The sequence below is a fragment of the Lepisma saccharinum genome, chromosome 10, assembly GCF_977018435.1.
Source record: "Lepisma saccharinum chromosome 10, izLepSacc3.1, whole genome shotgun sequence".
NCBI classification, from domain to species: domain Eukaryota; kingdom Metazoa; phylum Arthropoda; class Insecta; order Zygentoma; family Lepismatidae; genus Lepisma; species Lepisma saccharinum.
Window position 1 is genome coordinate 8,622,182 of NC_139238.1, and position 19,357 is coordinate 8,641,538.

At 38.2% G+C, this 19,357-nt stretch overlaps 1 protein-coding gene across 1 annotated transcript in view; it reads right to left on the reverse strand.

The window, feature by feature from the left end:
* Window positions 1-793: 793 nt before the first annotated feature.
* Window positions 794-19,357, reverse strand: part of LOC145993745 (nose resistant to fluoxetine protein 6-like) — a 68,690-nt gene continuing 50,126 nt past the window's right edge. Inside the window, exons 10-13 of the mRNA XM_083129497.1 lie at window positions 17,873-18,062; window positions 16,411-16,553; window positions 13,692-13,806; window positions 794-1,193 (exon numbers count right to left, since the gene is read on the reverse strand). Of these exons, the coding sequence (XP_082985623.1) occupies window positions 1,099-1,193; window positions 13,692-13,806; window positions 16,411-16,553; window positions 17,873-18,062 (543 nt within the window). The 3' untranslated portion in view covers window positions 794-1,098. The remainder of the gene's footprint in view (window positions 1,194-13,691; window positions 13,807-16,410; window positions 16,554-17,872; window positions 18,063-19,357) is intronic.

A 19,357-nucleotide genomic window follows, 5' to 3' on the forward strand; every position in this document is an offset into this window, starting at 1 on the left:
TCACAGTGAATTATTGTAATAAAAATGGAAAATAAAGGATGAATCAAAGAAAAGCGGGGGAATCCGTAAAAATTCGCGGAACTGACGCCCTGGGTTCATTTTCAGGTACCAGGGCATAAGCGCATACCTCAGAAAGTAGTTTGACTACTTTTTTTTATCCATCCGTATACATAAAAATAATAATCTTTCTATGTAACCATATCTTGTATACTGTTTAGGAAAATAAAATTCTTGTCTCGTTGTTTCTTAAGCTTACGAAACTCATTTGATGTTTTGTTGAAATAACTGGAAGTATTAAATTTAAGAATTGATCATTTAGGTATTTTACCCTCCAACTTCCAAATGGAAATATACAATTAGCCTATATTTATTTGCTTAAAGAGAATGAATCGTAGGCCTATATTTTATCAAAATGTAATGCCCGCCCTGGATATGGGTGTTCTTTGTGAGGGCCCCTTCATCATTCCACCACTTATCCTCATATTCGCGATTAGCCAAAAGTGGCAGAAAAGCGAGGTAAAATAAACCGAATCAACCAATCAAAATGTAATGTGATAAATATGGTCAGGGATTTTAAGTAAATGAATATATTTTTCTATACATATATATAAGCTTCCAAAAAATGTATAAATTCTATCATGGTGACTAGAGCCTAAATTGCGATATTTATGTCACATGAAAACACATATTTTCCAGTTTTTTTTAAAAAATATAATTAAATCCATGTTTCATAATACTTACAAATGCATAAAACAGACTTTAATTTTATAATATTTTCATCATTTCTCTCAAGGTTTACAAGAATGGAACTGAATCATTGCAATTTTAATATCCTGACGTACACTCCTGTGCAGATAAAGTGGCACACATTTCAACTGTCCAATCTTATAAAATGTGCCACTTTATGCAAACGGGAGTGTACGCGTGTAAAGAAACTATCGCATCTGAAAAAATCAGATCAGTGAGAATAGCAAAAACTTGACTCTTATGAGTAAATTTGGACAGTTTTAGTTCATAAAAATATTTTCCTCAAAATCTGGTCCCTAATAATATATGAAAATACAAGTAGTGGTATTTTGAGAACACATATTTATTGAGCTACTTATCAGTAATAACATCTCCATTTGTTTTACTTTTGTTATTAATTTCCAATGATTTTCCGTTAGTTGTCGCCACTTGGGGTTCTTCCTTGACTGGAAATGAAAAGAAAAGTTTAAAATTTAACTTGGTAGTATGGTAGTAAGAACAAATTAAGAGATTGGATACAAAAAATACTTTCATGATTACGTTGTGTCAAGAAAACCGATGTTCTTCATAGAACGTCGTGTCAAGGGAGGCGATATTGTTTCTAGAACGTTGTGTCAAGTGAGACAATGGTTTTTCTAGAACGTTGTGTCAGGTTAGGTGAGATTGTTCCTAGAAAGTTGTGTCAAGGGTTCCGATGTTGTTCCTAGAACGTTGTGTCAAGAGAGCCGATGTTGTTCCTAGAATGTTGTGTCAAGGGAGCCGATGTTCTTCCTAGAGCGTTGTGTCAAAGGATCCGATGTTGTTTCTAGAATATTGCGTCAAGGGAGCCAATGTTGTTCCTAGAATGTTGTGTCAAGACAGGTCATGTTGTTCCTAGAATATTGTGTTAAGAGAGCCGATGTTGTTCATAGATTGTTGTCTCGAGAGAATCGGATGTTGTTTGTACAACGTTCGGTCTAGGGGGGATGTCGTTCCTAGAACGTTGTGTCAAGAGAGCCGATGATTTATCTAGAACTTTGTGTCTAGGGAGGTGATGTTGTTCCTGTAATGTTGTGTCAAGGGCGCCGATGTTGTTCCTAGTACGTTGTGTTAACAGAGCCGATGCTGTTCCTAGAATGTTGTGGCAACAGTGCCGATAGTGGTCCCAGATCATTGTCTCCACAGAGTCGATGTTGTTTCTACAACGTTGTTTCAAGTGGGGATGTCGTTCCTAGAATGTTGTGTCAAGAGAGCTGATGATTTCCCTAGAACGTTGTGTAAACAGAGCCGATAATTTCCATAGAACGTTGTGTCTTGGGATGGAATGTTGCTCCTATAACGTTGTGTCAACAGAGCCGATGTTCTTCCTAGAGCGTTGTGTCAACAGAGCCGATGTTGTTTCTAGATCATTGTCTCGAGAGAGTCGACGTTGTTCCTGGAACGTTGTGTCAAGAGAGCCGAGGTTGTTCCTAGAACATTGTGTCAAGGAGAGGGATGTTGTTTCCAGTTCGATATTTCGAGGAAGCCGATGTTGTTCCTAGAACGCTGTGTTAAGGGAGCCGATGTTTTTACTTGAACGTTGTGTCAAGAGAGCCGATGTTGTTCCTAGAACGTTGTGTTAAGGGAGCCTATGTTCTTCCTAGAGCGTTGTGTCAAGAGAGCCGATGTTGTTTCTAGATCATTGTCTCGAGAGAGTCGATGTTGTTCCTAGAACGTTATGTCAAGGGAGCCGAGATTGTTCCTAGAACATTGTGTCAAGGGACGGGATGTTGTTCCCAGTTCGATGTTTCCAGGAAGCCGATGTTGTTCCTAGAACGCTGAATGAAGAGAGCCGAGGTTTTCCTTCAACATTGTGTCAAGTGAGTCGAGGTTGTTCCTAGAACGCTGTGTGAAGGGAGCCGATGTTGTTCCTTGAACATTGTGTCAAGTGAGCCGAGGATGTTCCTAGAACGTTGTGTAGAGCCGATGTTGTTTCTAGATCATTGTCTCGAGAGAGTCGATATTGTTCCTGAAACGTTGTGTCTAGGGAGCCAAGGTTTTTCCTTGAACATTGTGTCAAGTGAGCCGAGGATGTTCCTAGAACATTGTGTAAAGGGAACCGAGGTTGTTCCTAGAACGTAGTGTCAAGGGAGTCGATGTTGTTCCTAAAACATTGTATCAGGTGAACCGATGTTGTTCCTAGAACGTTGTTTCAAGGGACGGGATGTTGTTCCTAGATCTTTGTCTCGAGGGAGTCGATGTTGTTCGTAGAGCGTTCACTTCGCAAATGAGATTGTCTCCCGCTCTTGCACACGCCCCTCGAAGACAATTGGCAGACATGCAAGGTCACCCTCAGAAGATCAGCTAGAAATGTGGCACTGAGGAAACAACAAACTTTTGTGTTAGTTCATGTAAGTAGAGCAGTTTTCAATATGCCCGGCGTCAGCGTGAGAGATCCTTGAGAAACATAAAACAGTTTAATCACAGAGCATTGTTGTTTACCGTGCACTAGACTCCCTGGATGTATGACTTGACGTCATATACGAGTACTCGCGATCCATTCTCCTTATGGAGAGCTGAGATTTACCTACAATATAGCGTCGTCCACAAATAGCTGATTCTTGTAGTGCAAGAAAAGAATTATTGTAAGTTTTCCTTATTTCCAAATAAGTATATTAATTATCGTCGCAAATTTAAAAGAATGGTAATTATGCGATATAGCCCGAACACCTCTCACTCGTTTATTTCGTCCATTTTAGCATTGATACTTACCTATTCTGCATTGCGGAAGATTCTTTGAGGTGAAGTTATGCCTTTTTTCATAAAATAGTGTCAACTTTTCATATTACGAGTCATTATTTGTCTTCCTTGCTCTGCTTGGGTAACAGACAATACATATGGCGTGCAGTCGTCATGGATCATTGCGCGTCGTGCTTGTGTTTTGTCGATTTGAAGTGGGTATGCAGTGTTTCAACCTTCTTAACCGAAAAATACCTACTTTCGTGTTCATTATGTCATCACAAACCATTGACGGATATCCCCAAAAAACCATTCACGATAGTCCCACAAACCATTGACGGATAGCCCCAAAAACCATTCACGATAGCCCCAAAAGTCATTCACGATAGCCCCAAAAACTATTCACGATAGCCCCAAAAACCATTCACGATAGCCCCACGGACCATTTCCGGCAAGGTTAGGTTAGGTAAGCATAGTTAAAAAAAAAATCTCGTAAAAGAGAAGGCACGTTTGGAAACACTGGCGAGACCGTGTGACTTTCGACGCTCGTGCCACCTGCAGGTACATAATGGAAACAACGGCAAAATGTTGTCGCTTTGCAGAAAATGCAAGTTCCTTACATAAAAAGTGATTATTTCTTGTTCTGCAGCATTCTATGGTGAAGTTTTCAGTTTCCGCGAAAGAATATACCTCGAAGAACAATGCTACAGAAACTAATTTCAGTAAGTAGTTTCTCTTGTAAATGTGAAGAAATCTGTTCGGGCTATATCGCATATTTACCAAAATAATTATGTTCTCATCAATTAAACATACATTTGTGCGTTTACTCAATTGCATATTAATACAAGATATGTTTGTATTCAACAAGCCCAAAGTACGACATTTAAGAATTTGTGAGCTTAATTGATTGGTAATGTTCATTACATATTAAACTTATAACTCCAATAATATTCCTGTATTTAACAAGAAAGAATGTTGACCGTGATTTGTGCGTCAATATTATTGTGTGAACGTAGTCGAAAACTGTATAGTTCGAGGTTTAAAGGTTACATATTTACTTTTTAGTCACAGTACAGACATTCAGTTATCACGAATATATTATGTTCCAGTTTAAAAGCATTATGTGCACGATGATAAACGTGACATCCATCAATGAAATTTACGACTTCGTTCTATTCTCAAACTATTTCACAAATATATTGGGATATTTTTGTATCTTTGCACTCAGCGTGAACAATGGATGTCATATTCTTCCTCTGTAAAATATTTCTGTCAAAACAGCAAGATCTCCATGATTATTGCGATGGAATTAATGAACTAAATAAAAAATAATATGTATTCGTGTCAAATATCATCATTTAACATGTCTGAAAATATAAAACAAAATAATAAACCAATTCCTAAAGTGAAAATTGACTATTTATGTCATTCACCCTTGTACAATCAGTGAATATGATTGCCATATAATCTATTGGCTACATTTTAATCTATAGCCCGCGTGGAAGTGTAGGAGAGCGGTATATTATCTAAACCTGTTCAAAATGTTACAAGTACAAAGGGAGACTTTAATTATTAACTTGCATGTTAATGAATGAAAAGTTATAATATTGGGTTGGTGCGAACGAAATGTCCGCTTTGACGTCTGGTGGGAAACTCACCTCAACAACACAACACAGGGATTGACTGAGGTCAGGCGTCTAACGTCATAAACTCTGTATACGTCCAGCAAACAAACTGGAGGACCCAGACAGTCAGCAGGAAGTGTGTTGCTGAACAGGGTCATCTGAAAGTGCACCATGGAGAACACACAATTGCGAGTGATATGTCTTTACGAATTCAAAGTGGGACATTCTGCTCGGCAAGCCGCCAAAAACACTAACAGTGCATTTGGGCCAGGAATGGTAAATGAACGCACCATTCGCCGCTGGTTTGTCAAATTTCGTTCCGGTGACACAGCATTACAAGATGACTCCCGTGGCCATCGACCAACATCATGTTTGGATGAGCTCCTCAGGAACGCCGTGCAAGCGGACCCTCGGAAAAGTGTTCGTGCCATTGCAGACGAGTTAGGCATACACCATACCACTATCGTTCGGCGGCTCCATGCGATCGGTAAAGTGAAAAAGTTCGACTCATGGGTACCACATGATTTGACACCGGTCAACAAGACTCGCCGACTGGAGGTGTGCAGTTCTCTGAGTGTAAGGAATAACCGGGATGGTTTCCTGCAGCGGATTGTCACTTCAGATAAAAAATGGATCTGCTATGACAATCATAAATGATCAGGACAATGGTTGGATCGTGATCAACGTCCTGGGCTGTTTCCAAAACCACCTCTCCACCCACGGAAGGTGTTGTTGCTGGTATGGTGGTCTATGGTGGGTGTGATCCATCATGTCTTTCTCAGGCGAGGTGAAACCATCAATGCAGATCGTTACAGTGCTGAACTCCATGAAATGCACCGCAAACTTCTCCGCAAGCATCCAGCAATGGTCAACAGACATGGTGTCCTCATGTTGCACGACAATGCTTGGCCACATGTCGCGCAAAGGATGGTGCAGGCTCTCCATGAGTTGGAATATGAAACCCTTCCTCATCCAGCATATTCTCCCGACCTCTCTCCCACTGACTACCATCTCTTCCGGCATCTCGATCACTTCCTGACAGGGAAGACCTTCGCTGATGATCGGGCGGTGCAACATGCCGTTGAGGAGTTCTTTGCAGACTCTAGACTTCTTTCGCCATGGAATCCAATTGTTGGCTGAGCGATGACAAAAGTGTGTGGCTGCAGACGGCGACTATTTTGATTAACCAGGTATTGTAGTTTTAATTTTTTTGGCCTTTGGCAATGAGGCACCTGGGCCGGACATTTCATTCGCACCAACCCAATATATGCTCAACGACTATCAATTTAAAAGCTTTCCATACTCTCGAATTCGTAATGTGGCTCAAGTTTAGATTGCAGGGTTTTATATTATACACACACCTATTTCACACGCCAGTTAACTGATACGATTTTGATACATGCCCTTGTACAGTTAGAATTAAATTGTCGTTTTTAGTAATTAATGTAACACACACTGATGTTATAACTTGGAATACATGAATTAGTAGGTTAGGTCATTTAAATTTAGAGTTCTTAGCATGTATGTGTTACGAGTTAGGTTAATTATGCTTGTTGCATTAGTATTTGTTCACTTTCACTTCTTTTGAATGTAGGTGAGTGACTAAAATAACACGAAAAATGTTTTTAAAAATCTGTAGCGTATGATCACGGTAACTTGTGCAGCCAAATATTTACAAGATTTCTGGAGAATTATAAATTAAAAAATTACACACGAGAATTGTGTTTCCAAAGTTTATTGAATACGAAATTCCAGTTTTACAAACACTTTCCTCATCACACTATAAGTAAAATTTCCAGAAAATTATCTTTCATACGGAACTCGGACTGGTAAGTTGTCATTACACAACATTTAAATAGAACTTTCATACGAAACCTGATATTTTTTTACGAATTCAGAGTATGTTTCATATGTAGGATACATTTTTTATCTAATCGATTTTTTTCATTTGGTAATTCGAAAAATAAAGGTAGATTATGTAGAACGGTAAAGATTGTATTTGCTTATTATCAATATTATTTACGTACTTTCTAATGTTACAAAAAATTGAAATGTTCCTGGAGGTGAAGGTAACATTCTGAATGAATAAGAAGAAACGATTTAGTCAAGAAACTAAATATTAAGCTTTTGCAGTTCGTTGCGTTAAATATTGTAAATGGATAATAAATGACTACCTTTGTGATGGCATGGAAGCTGGTGACACACACACACACACACACACAGATACACAGGTACAGCACATTAGGCCCAGTGGCGGCGATTGGGTTCCAAAACTAGGGGGGGGGGGGTAAGGTGCCAAAACTGAAGGTGGGGAGGGCAAGGACAGTTTATTGTCTCTTGGTAGATAAGGCAGGGTTGTTAAAGGTACAGGAACCGATAAATTATAATTGGTTATATTCGGTTCTGATGCAGAACGAGAACGTTTTTTTTTCGCACAATTTAAATTCGGTTCAAGTTACGTAACTATTGTTTCATTGAAAAAAGGTTCCTGGACCGTATTTAAATTGATTGATTTAAATTGATCCGGAAAAACATAACATTCAAGACAATTTTAAAAATTAAAGTTTCGTGATGTCCTGCGTTCCGTAAGAACCAATGCTGTTTGAAGCGCCAACCAAGGATTTTTACCTACAAAATGTCGGCCGCGAGTACTCGTATATAACGTCAACTTGACGTTCGCACTAATGATCATTTAGCACGATTACATATTACAACAAAACAAGCCTGCACATGTGGATAAGTTAATCAAGATGCCACACATCTCTTTTCACAATGTCCTAATTTCGACAGAGAACGAGATAAATTATGTAATGGTTTGCGTCGTCATGGAGTTCCATTCCCTCTCTAATTGCCTTACTCACGGATCCCATTCCTCCCACTATATGGCTTCTTTATGGATATGCAAGAAGATGTAATTTGACGATCTAACAAACAATATCAATATATATATATATATATATATATATATATATATATATATATATATACCGCGTGAGGCACCTAAAAGTACCACCTGAAATAGCGAAGAAACCAGAAACAGTAGCGATGTGAGGTTTGCGGGAAACAATAATATCAAATGGGGCTCGTAAATCGGAGGTATGGGGTGGGTCGAAAAATATCGACAAATGGGGCATCTGGAGCAAAGTCATATATTTTTTAATGGAATGATATACAATAACATGCATAATATAAAAGCGCACACGCAGAGAAACACAACGCCGTTGGTCTCATGCATCTACTGCACATAGGAACGAAGATATGGCCATGTGAAAATATGTAAACAAACTAACAAGTGGCCTACTTGACTGTCAGTACCACGGCATGTACAAGTATGAGATGTCGGAAGCCATTGAACAAGATGAAGACAGAACGTGTTAAAGGAAGAAAAAATACAGTAGACATCGTCAACACCATGTATTTGATAGTGTTACAGCATAATGAAAATGACCATGACAGTATGCCGAAGAACCACTGCGTAAGAAGCGAAAACCTGTCAAAGTGTGTGTTCAAAGTGGTGGCCGTCAGCTGCGATGCAGGCAACGAGGCGCCCACGCAAAGATCGTTGCACAGAATGTAGGATCTCGTAGGGAATGTCCCTACAGGCCGCAGTAATGCGGTGTTGCATATCCTCTGGAGTTGTTGGCACATCCCGGTAGACAATGTCCTTCAGCTTTCCCCACAGGAAAAAGTCTAACAGTGTCAAATCTTGGGAACGAGCCGGCCATTTGACAGGCCCTCCACGTCCAATCCAACGATTTGGAAATGTATTTTCCACACATGCTGTAGCGCGTCTTGCACTGTGAGCTGGGCACCCGTCATGTTGGTACCACATTTCCCTCCTTGTCTGAAGTGGTATGTCCTCCAATAGTACAGGCAGTTCATGTTGTAAAAACTGTATGTATCGGTCAGCATTCAGTGTCACTTGTATAAAAAAAGGGCCAATGATATGTTCACCCACTATACCACACCACACGTTCACACTCCATGGGCGCTGGCGTTCCACTTGGCGAAGCCAATGTGGATTTGTCACCGACCAATAGTGCATGTTCCTTAGGTTGACATTTCCATGATTGGTAAAAGTTGCCTCGTCAGTGAAGAGGATACGTGACAAATCGGGTATGTCGTGTCGTAGCATCCATGTGCAAAACCGAACACGGTCCACAAAATCATTCCCGTTAAGTTCCTGATGGAGGGAGATATGATATGGGTGAAACTTGTGTGTGTGCAGAATGCGCAATACACTTCGCTGACTCATCCCAGCATCCCTGGCAATTTCACGGGAGCTAACGTGCGGATTCACAGCAACAGCGGCGAGAACATTTGTTGCACCTGCCTCACCTGTAGTTGGCTTGTTCCGCACACGTGCTCGTGGTGTTACACTTCCGGTGTCTCTTAATTTAATAAATAACTTACCAAACAGACGTCGAGATGGCTGTCGTCTGTCCGGATATCTCTCTGCGTACACACGGTAGGCTTCTGAGGCATTCTTTCGGCATTCCCTATAAATCAGGATCATGTCCGCTTTTTTCTATGTTTGTGAACACCATAATCTTCGCTCTTACCACTACGACTGCTTGCTATGAACTAACACGATCTCGTGGACCTGCTATCAAAACTTGCTCTGCGTAAAGGCAGTTCTGTCAGGCACCTGAGAAGTCTTACATGCCGTGGTACTGACGGTCAAGTGGGCCACTTGTTAGTTTGTTTACATATTTTCACATGGCCATATCTTCGTTCCTATGTGCAGTAGATGCATGAGACCAACGGCGTTGTGTTTCTCTGCGTGTGCGCTTTTATATTATGCATGTTATTGTATATCGTTCCATTAAAAAATATATGACTTTGCTCCAGATGCCCCATTTGTCGATATTTTTCGACCCACCCCATACCTCCGATTTACGAGCCCCATTTGATATTATTGTTTCCCGCAAACCTCACATCGCTACTGTTTCTGGTTTCTTCGCTATTTCAGGTGGTACTTTTAGGTGCCTCACGCGGTATACATACATACATATATATATATATATATATATATATATATATATATATATATATATATATATATATAGGCCACGCATTTACTTTTTAGTCACAGTACAGTGGGATCCACTAGTATTACCCTGCAAATTGTCCATGACTATTTTCATTAATTATTCTCTTACACAGTATGCGTTTTTGAGCGATGGATTTTTATGTATGCTGGTACAGAAGTTGTCAACAGCTTGTTTTGAGTTTTCTTTAAATTCTTGAAGCTCTTATTGGGTCAAATAAAGTGCACGAACATGGTGATGGACAATTTGCAAGATAATACTAGTGGATCCCACTGTACAAGACATTCATTCACTACTTCAAGAATATGTTATGTTCTAGTTTAAAAGCATTATGTGCACAATGATGAACATGACGCGAAATACTTAAATATAACGTCCATCAATGGACTTTACGATTTCGTTCTATTCATGGACTATTTGACAAATATATTGTGGATAAATTTGTACCTTTGCACTCAGCGTGAACAATGAACGTTATATTCTTTCTCTGTAAATTATTTCTGTCAAAACACCAAGATCTCTATGATCATTGCAAGAGAATTAATGAACTAAATAAAAAAAAATGTACTCGTGTCAAGTATCAGCATTTAACATGTCTGGAAATGTAAAACAAACTCTAAACAAATTCCTAAAGTGAAAATGTGCTACTTAAATGTCGTGCATCCTTGCACAAGTCAGTGAAAATGATTCTCATGTAACCTATTGGCTTTATTTTAATCTATAATTAATGTAGGTGATCGATATATTATCTCAACCTATTCAAAATGTTCAAGGAGAGACTATAATTATTAACTTACATGTCAGTGACTGTAAAGTTAAATTTTAATATATGCTCAACGACTTTCACTTTAAAAGCTTTCTATACTCTCTAATTCGTAATCTGGTTCAAGTTTAGATTGATGGCTCATTATCTTTATATTATAAACACACCTATTCACACGTCAGTTAATTGATACGATTTCGATACATGTTCATGTACAGTTAGAAGTAAATTGTTGTTTTAGTGATTAACGAAACACACGCTGATGTTAAAACTTACGCCTTATACTGAAAAACAAGTTGCATCACATATTGCCCTTTGATGTTTGCCTTTACCTGGCCTGTCTACCGAAAAGGAATATAAATTGTATGAACTTTAGAACAAATAATTCCAGTGGTCAGTAACAATAGCAATATTTTCCTCATAGTACAGTGGGATCCATGAGTATTACCGTCCAAATTGTCCATGACTATTTTCATTAGTTTTTCTCTTACATCCTGTGTGTTTTTGAGCGATGGATTTTTATGTATGCTGGTGCAGAAGTTGTCGACAGCTTGCTTTGAGTTTTCTTTTAATTCTTGAAGCTCTTATTGGGTCAAATATAGTGAACGAACATGGTGATGGACAATTTGCATGGTAATACTCATGGATCCCACTGTACATGAGGTCTTGTGCGTTCTTTTGCTTTTTGCTTTGTATTTCTTAATGAAAGTAGCTTGCTTTCCCTATTATTCTTAATAAATTCCATTTTCCGGCTGAAGTAAATCCTTTTGAATATGTGAATTAGTGGGTTAGGTCATTCAAATTTAGTGTTCTTAGCATCTAGGTGTTTCGAGTAAGTTAGGCTAATTATGCTTGTTGCATTACTATTTGTACACTTTCACTTGTTTGCATGTACGTGTGTACCTCATCATCCTATACGTAAACTTTTCAGAACATTATCTTGAAACGGTGAACACTTAAGGGGAGTTGGGCGGAAAACACAAATCTTGCTGACACCGAGTTCGACGTCTTCAATCTTCTAATCCTCCTGTCGTTGGTTCATAATGAACATGTAGCCTCTCTTCTTTAGTAACATGTTCTGATAGAGATACTGCACAGACAGATAGTTCACTCACAGTTTATTCTATAGATACTATAGCTCTTTCCGGCTGAGATCATGGCCATTAATTCACTCACAGCTTGTTCTTTGCCGGCAAAACCAATAACCAACGTGATATGGGTCCTAACCGTATCAATGCTTGACTCGGCCTGTCTTCTCTGCAACGCACATCAAACGTTCCCTCGAAAAGACGTTAACGTCTCTTGCCGCCCTTTTTTCCTCAGCGATGGCGGGTCAACTTTTATAAGGGGTGCGTCAAGATCGGTTACAAGTTGATATTTTTTTAAGAATTGAGTATATTTCAAATGTAGCATAACATTTATATTTAATCGATTTTTTTCCTTTGGTTGATTATGCAGAACGGCAAAGAATGTATTTTATTACTATGAATATTATTTACGTACTTTCTAATGTTACATGAAAATTAAAATTTGAATGTTCCTGGAGGTGAAGGCAACATTCTGAATGAATAAGAAGGAACGATTAAGTGGTAGTTCGTTGTGTTAAATGTTGTAAATGGAAGACTCTAATTCTGTGATATCATGGAAGCTGGTGACATACACACACACGTGCGCGCGCTACCACCGTCAACATGTAATCAAGAGGTTTCGGTTCGATACCCGGTGGAAGCACATGGTGTATATCGGATCTCAATTTAAAATGTAGGTTAGGTCCCAATTAGCCTATTTGTGCATGAAGTGGACCTATACTTAAACACGCACGCAGGCATACACACACACACACACACACACAGACAGACAAGTACAGCACATTAGTCCCAGTGGCGGCGATTGGGTTCCAAAACTAAGGGGGCGAGATGCCGAAAATGTTCCTTGACTGTATTTAAATTGATCCGGAAAAGAGGTTCCTGAACCGAATTGAAATATTTTACAGACAAAAAGGTTCTTTACGGTCCAGAACCCATTTACGCTTGCTGATTTTCTCTCCTGGACCGGAATTAAATTCATTTAAAATTCCTGGACCTTTAACAACCCTGAGATATAGTTTAGCATAATGCTGAGGCAAAGGTGGCAAAAAGTGGGGGCAACTGCCCCCCATATTCTCCATAATCGCCGCCACTGATTACGCCTATGCCTTATTATAATATGTGTGAAACATCGAATTTCCAGGTTTCCGTACATGTAACTACGTGTAATGTGAATCAGAGAGCGAGTAGCTCCTTGCCTCACTTTACACATTTTTAACAAAGAATTTTGTAGGCATATTTTGTTAAATATTTACATGCTTATTAAGTTCGTTTCTTCATCTTTGAAGTAATACCTGAAATTGGGGCATTACATTCAAGACGATTTAAGAAAATAAAGTTTCGTGATGCTCTGCGTTCCATAAGAACCAATGCTATTTGAAGCGCCAACCAAGGATTTTCACCTACAAAATGTCGGTCGCGAGTATTCGTATATGACGTCAAGTCATACATCCAGGGACTCTACCGTGCACCGTATTTCAGCGCCAGATATCCACCTCGTGGTGAATATTTGAACTATTCTCTTTTCATCAACATTCGATTCCACATGGTCTCCATAACCTCTATATAAAGTTTCACCTTAATCCGATGATTCCTCGAACGGGCTCCAGAGGTCTCTGATAATATTGAGCTTCAATTGTGACCAGCAGGTATTACATTATATCTAATGTTAATTTGTCTTCAAATGTACAGGTATGGAAAATCCATTCTATGAGATGCCTACCTATACGTTTTCTGAAAAATCTCTTCTCCAATTCCATCACTGGAGACTCGATCATCACGTTCAGGATGAAAGCGAGTATCAAGGTGAGTATGAAGTCATTGATGGTCCATTTAAACTGAAAGCAGGAAAAGAAATACCCTATTATAATAGAGAAATGCGACTATTATAATTATTATATTTTCCATGTCAAGCCTTTCGAATGGAACAACAAAATACATAGAATTATGGACGATTTTATATATAGAGAACGAACGTTTAGCAAAATACTTTCCTCACCGGCTTGAGACATAACTAATATAAGAATCTCATCAAGTCGCTTCTAATTATAGTCACTGAACTAAGTAAAATATAAACACACGAAACATGGTAGCAATGTCTATCCCAGTAACACAAACGTTTCCATTTTTAACGCAGAATACTAGGATTAATATTCAATATCCAACTGATCAGAAAGTTCAGCCTTCTAATCAACACTTAGTTCAGCTACACAATCTTCTAATTAAAATTAAACATTACTTTTTAGAAACTGCAAAATACTTTACACATCAGTACAATAATACACATTTGTTAAATCAGGAATTATGCAGGAATAAAAGAAGAAGAAATGTACTTACTGCTCAATTGGCAGTTTCAGCGCACAATTGTGCTTCTTTTAACAACAGTCTTTCAGTTGAAAGAATAAACATATTAAATTATTTGATATAATTGGTTCGTCTCATGCTCTTTGAAACTATCAATATTTGTCTTAAAGCTTAATGCCTATGCTGCATAGAGTTATATTAAATTGTGCATTTAAGCAAAAATGATTACGAATGAATAATAAATGAACAACTATTAAATGTTTACTTTAATCATTACTTGTATACACAATTACTATCGTGAGAAACATTCTCAAGTCAAACCATTTAGAAGACTTGTATTTATATACACTAAGAGGACAAATAAAAGCAAGATTTGTAAATAACTTGTAATACTAAAAAGCGATTGATTGGGTTCAGTTATTATTTGTCATATTATATGACACTTGATCTGTTTGTTTTCACCCATTTAAAAGTACTTGATCTTCCATAGCCCAGTTTCATATAAAAGTATACAGTTTCCAAGACAACATTGCCATTTCACATAATTCGGAAGAAGTGGTCAGAACCAACCCTTCTGCCGGACCCTGTGGCTGAGTGATTAGCACATTGCGCTGCGACGGAAAAGGTCTCGGGTTTGAATCCCCCTCGAACATGGTTGTGTGTGAATGTCCATTTATCATTTTCATCATTTAATCACTCATCCCCATCTTCGTAAATTAGCCAAGAGGCACAAAACGCGAATTAAAATACAATAAATCAAATCCAAAAAAAATCCAAGAACCACACCTTCTACAAATGCCACCAATTCTAAAGTTTGTGTAATACGATATTGTGACAATGAAAAGAGGCGTTTTGGAGTTAGGAACAGCCCAATGTAAGTATTTTCCCCAAATTTTTCACTTTTAGTTGTGGTGGATTTGTTGTTTTAAGTCCACTTTATGCACAGTAAGGCTAATTGGGACTGGACCTACAGTTTAAAGTGGGATCTAAGCCACTTGTGCTTCCACCGGGTATCGAACCCGGGACCCCTTGATTACAAGGAGAAGACGCTACCACTGCGCCATCGGGGAGGCCCTATAACTTTTAGTGTTATTAGCTATATTATTAAATTTATTAACAGTATACCAACTGAAAAATTCACAGAAGCAATAACACCAAGGAAATAAAATACAACAACATCCTGTTCTATAGCCTGCATGTATAAATGAAATCATTAAAATACGATGTCATACTCTTTTCTTTTGAAAAATACCTCTCTGTTGTAATATGACTCTTTTATGCCAATTATGGTCAGATCATCATTATTCTAACATGAATGATATTTTTTGTGAAGTTAATTGATTACGCATACCTTGTGAAAATTTTACGACTACAGTACTGACGTAAAGTAGGGAACGGATTTTAAGGTGCAGCACATTTCCATAAATATAGCTGCTTTCATACCGATCATTTGAGATATGTATTTTAGGACATGAAATGAAGTAAAATGAAAATACTTTGTTGCACCTCATTGCACCTTTTCGTGATATTAGCACATGTATCCCCTTTTTTACCCCATCTTTGGGGTTTCAGTACATTTTCCCTTCCTTTTCTTTCATGTTTTGTTAAAAGATTAGACAGAAAAATAAACGATTTTCACTCTTCTTGAGCAGTTACATGAAACCCTATAGTCTCATTATGTAGAGCAGAACGAGAGCTATAGAATGGTACAATATAATCATTGCAGCCCTATTTGTTCCCAAGATAATGTAGCAAAACCCGTGAGAGAAAACACAAACTTCAACAAGACCTATTCGGCAGAAACATAGTTCTCTACGCGGTCCGCGCGCATTATATACACAGTTCTCTCTGCGGTCCGCGCGCATTATATACACAGTTCTCTCTGCGGTCCGCGCGCATTATAAACACAGTTCTCTCTGCGGTCCGCGCTCATTATATACAGAAGGCGCAGAAAAAGGGAGCATTGAGTAAACGCATTTTATCAGCACCTTTCTGAAAACATTTTCAGAACATTTTTTTTCCTTTCCCGACCATAATTTTGCACCTTAAAATCCTTTCCCTACTGATGTCACAAATGCTGTCTTTTACTCGTACGAAGAATTAGGAGGAGTTGTTAGAGGTAAAAAAAGTTCACTTACTATATTTAAACTCCTGTAATCTGCAATTGTCCTCTGACTCCCAAGCTCATGCGTAACATTTATGGTGTGTGTGAGGTAGATACAGTACGAGAGACGACTAAATGGTGTAAAAGCTTTCCAGGTAAGGATTCGGTATATGAACGCTAAGGAATGACAGAAAACAACAATTAAGAATCGACAACAATGAAAAATGATCTTTATAACTTGATTTCCCCCAGCAATTGTCAGACTTTATCGTAAAATTTACAATATTCTCATCCTTAAAATGTAACAGCCTGCAAATAGAAGTTGTGTACCATAAATCTATTCTTAAAAATAGATGCACTAAAATTACGTTCATTAGGTTGACTATTATGTAATGATTAATACAGGGTGTCCCTTAAAGTACTTTACAACTTTGATATAATGCAGCACAACTTGCAATTGACAAAACGAAACATACCATGCCCAATTGGATTTACCAACAAATGAAGTTTTATAGTGTATTAGTTCACTTCAACATGCACACCTCTTGTGGCGTGTACAACATCTATTCGAAATTCCCACTCTGTCTACACCCTCACTAGCATATTCCTGCCAACTGTGGCAGTCTTATTCTGGCCTTGAAATCATCAAAATCAATGACAGGAGTGCTGTCCACTGTGTCTTTGACATAGCCCCACAAAATGAGTCCAGGAGTGTAATTTCAGGCGATCTTAGAAGACCAGGCGATCTTAGAAGACCAGGCAATTGTACCATCTCTTCCAATCCAACGTGCTGCACACGTCTAAGGTCCAGTTTGGTGGGGGGGGATAAAGATAAAATAAAAACTTTACGCATTGGTGAATCACCTACAACAAAGAACAAAGTATATTCCTCTGTGTCAATTACAAGTTATGCGGTATGACACAAAAGTTGTAAAGTACCTTTTGGGACACGGTGTACTTTAAAACACGCTTGCTGCTTCGGGGTGAAATCTTCGTGTCGCTTGTGTCTGACAGGTACCTCAGATAGCTAGGCTGACAGGCGACAATCGACTCGGGGATTTTACACCAAAGCGACAAGCAACACGGGCCCCTTAAGCCTAAGGCGGTTTGTGGCGCCTTAGTGGGCGATATTCGTAGTAATGACGTCAGTAAATTATTTTATTTATTTATTGTTTTGGATGACGAATTTAAGGCATAAGCCTTTTCTTCCACTTACCCATTTCTACTTTAGATTTTACGAATTTATTATAATACATAAGAAAATTGAGATAAATATCAGAACTACTCGTAAAAATATAAAAAACTCAAGATAAAATTACACATATTATGTAGGAAAAGTAAAGAATATATGCAACCTGTCTTTCGTCTCACCCTGTATTCACATTTTTGACTGCACAGAGCGATGTTTGTCGCCTGAGTTCGTATCTAAAAATTCTCATTGTAGATACAGCACTATAGCATCATTTATATAAACAAAAAATTTAAAAAACACTTACGGAATTTATAGGCGTGCATTGTTAGCAACAAGGCAACAACTGGAATTGACAAACAAACGCGGAAAAGGGCTGCGTATGTTGCTCTAAGAAGTGTACTGCAAGGGTCATTCTCTTGAAAGAAAATGTACCCAGAAAGAAGGATGCCTATGATCATGACAAATGCTCCAGTCTGTATTAATGCCCCGGTCATCTGGAAAGTAAGGAATTTATTAAAAACGTGTTTTATATTGAAATTAAAATTGATGTTATATTTTCATTACACAGTGAACTCTTTTTAATTCGAACTCCAAGGTGACACGAAAAATCGAATTATCCAAAATTCTAATTAAGAATACATGCAAAAACACCTCTCTTAAAACCTGATAAAGCTCATAGTGTTCATGCTTTCATCATATTCCTCGGCTTTAGCACGAACCAATGGACCAATTATTGGTATGTTCCGCTCACGTGATTCCTTTTAACCACTTACAAACACATTCATTAAATAAAGAAACTAAAAGTATGTAAATTTACCACCAACTTAATTTTTTGTTAGAAGATAGATAGGAAATTAGTAAAGATTGTTCACAACAATACTGAACTAAGAAAAGTCCTACGTTCTAAAAATACTTGTATTTCATTTATCTTAAGTGAAGATCTCAGTTGAGTCTAATATGGTATCAAGTTTGCATACAAGAACTCAGTGTTGCCAACTTCCCAACATGTCAATACCGTACACAATGCCAAATGGACTTTTACTTTTGTCTTCTGGACCGTAGACTTGCAGTACAATTCGCTGTAGGAATTATATACCAGTCGCGTAGCCGTAGAGGGGGCTTGGGGGCTGAACCATTCCCCCCGAAGTCCCCAAAATTCAAATTTGAATATAGATTGATTTGGTTAAAACTCACCAAATCAATCAATCAAATTTGAATAGTGTATAGTGGTAATTAATTTTACCTTAGCAAGATTATAAACATCTTGTTTAATAAGCAGTCATGTACTGAGAAATTCATCTTCAAGGCTTCTAGCCCTCCCCTTTAGATTGGAGCTGCTTATAAGAAATGAGTTCCCAGAAATAAAATTCTGTCTAGGGGCCTGTTATATACCTGAAGTATATAGTGGCTGTTTTGCCTATTTTAGTGATGAGTGCCTATTTCGAAGGTAACCATTTCTTCAGTGCCTAAACCTGTAAAATGATGAAATGCCTGTTGAAGTTCGTCGCATTTAGTGCCTACTTTGCATTTTCGGTGCTTTTTTGCCTGCCTATTTTGAGTTTTTGTGTCTATCAATCCTCATCCTGGTTGTAAGTCCTTATCCTCACTTTTCTAATAACGATGTGACCACGGATAGTGCAAATAATATAGGACACTGAAAAGTAACATTGGAAATATAAAAAAAAATGAAATATTTTGATAAGCTAAATCGGTAATTAAGTTTTGAGAATACTTTAACAGGGTGTCTACAAGTCAAGAAAGTCATGAAAATCAAGAAAAAGTAAAGAAA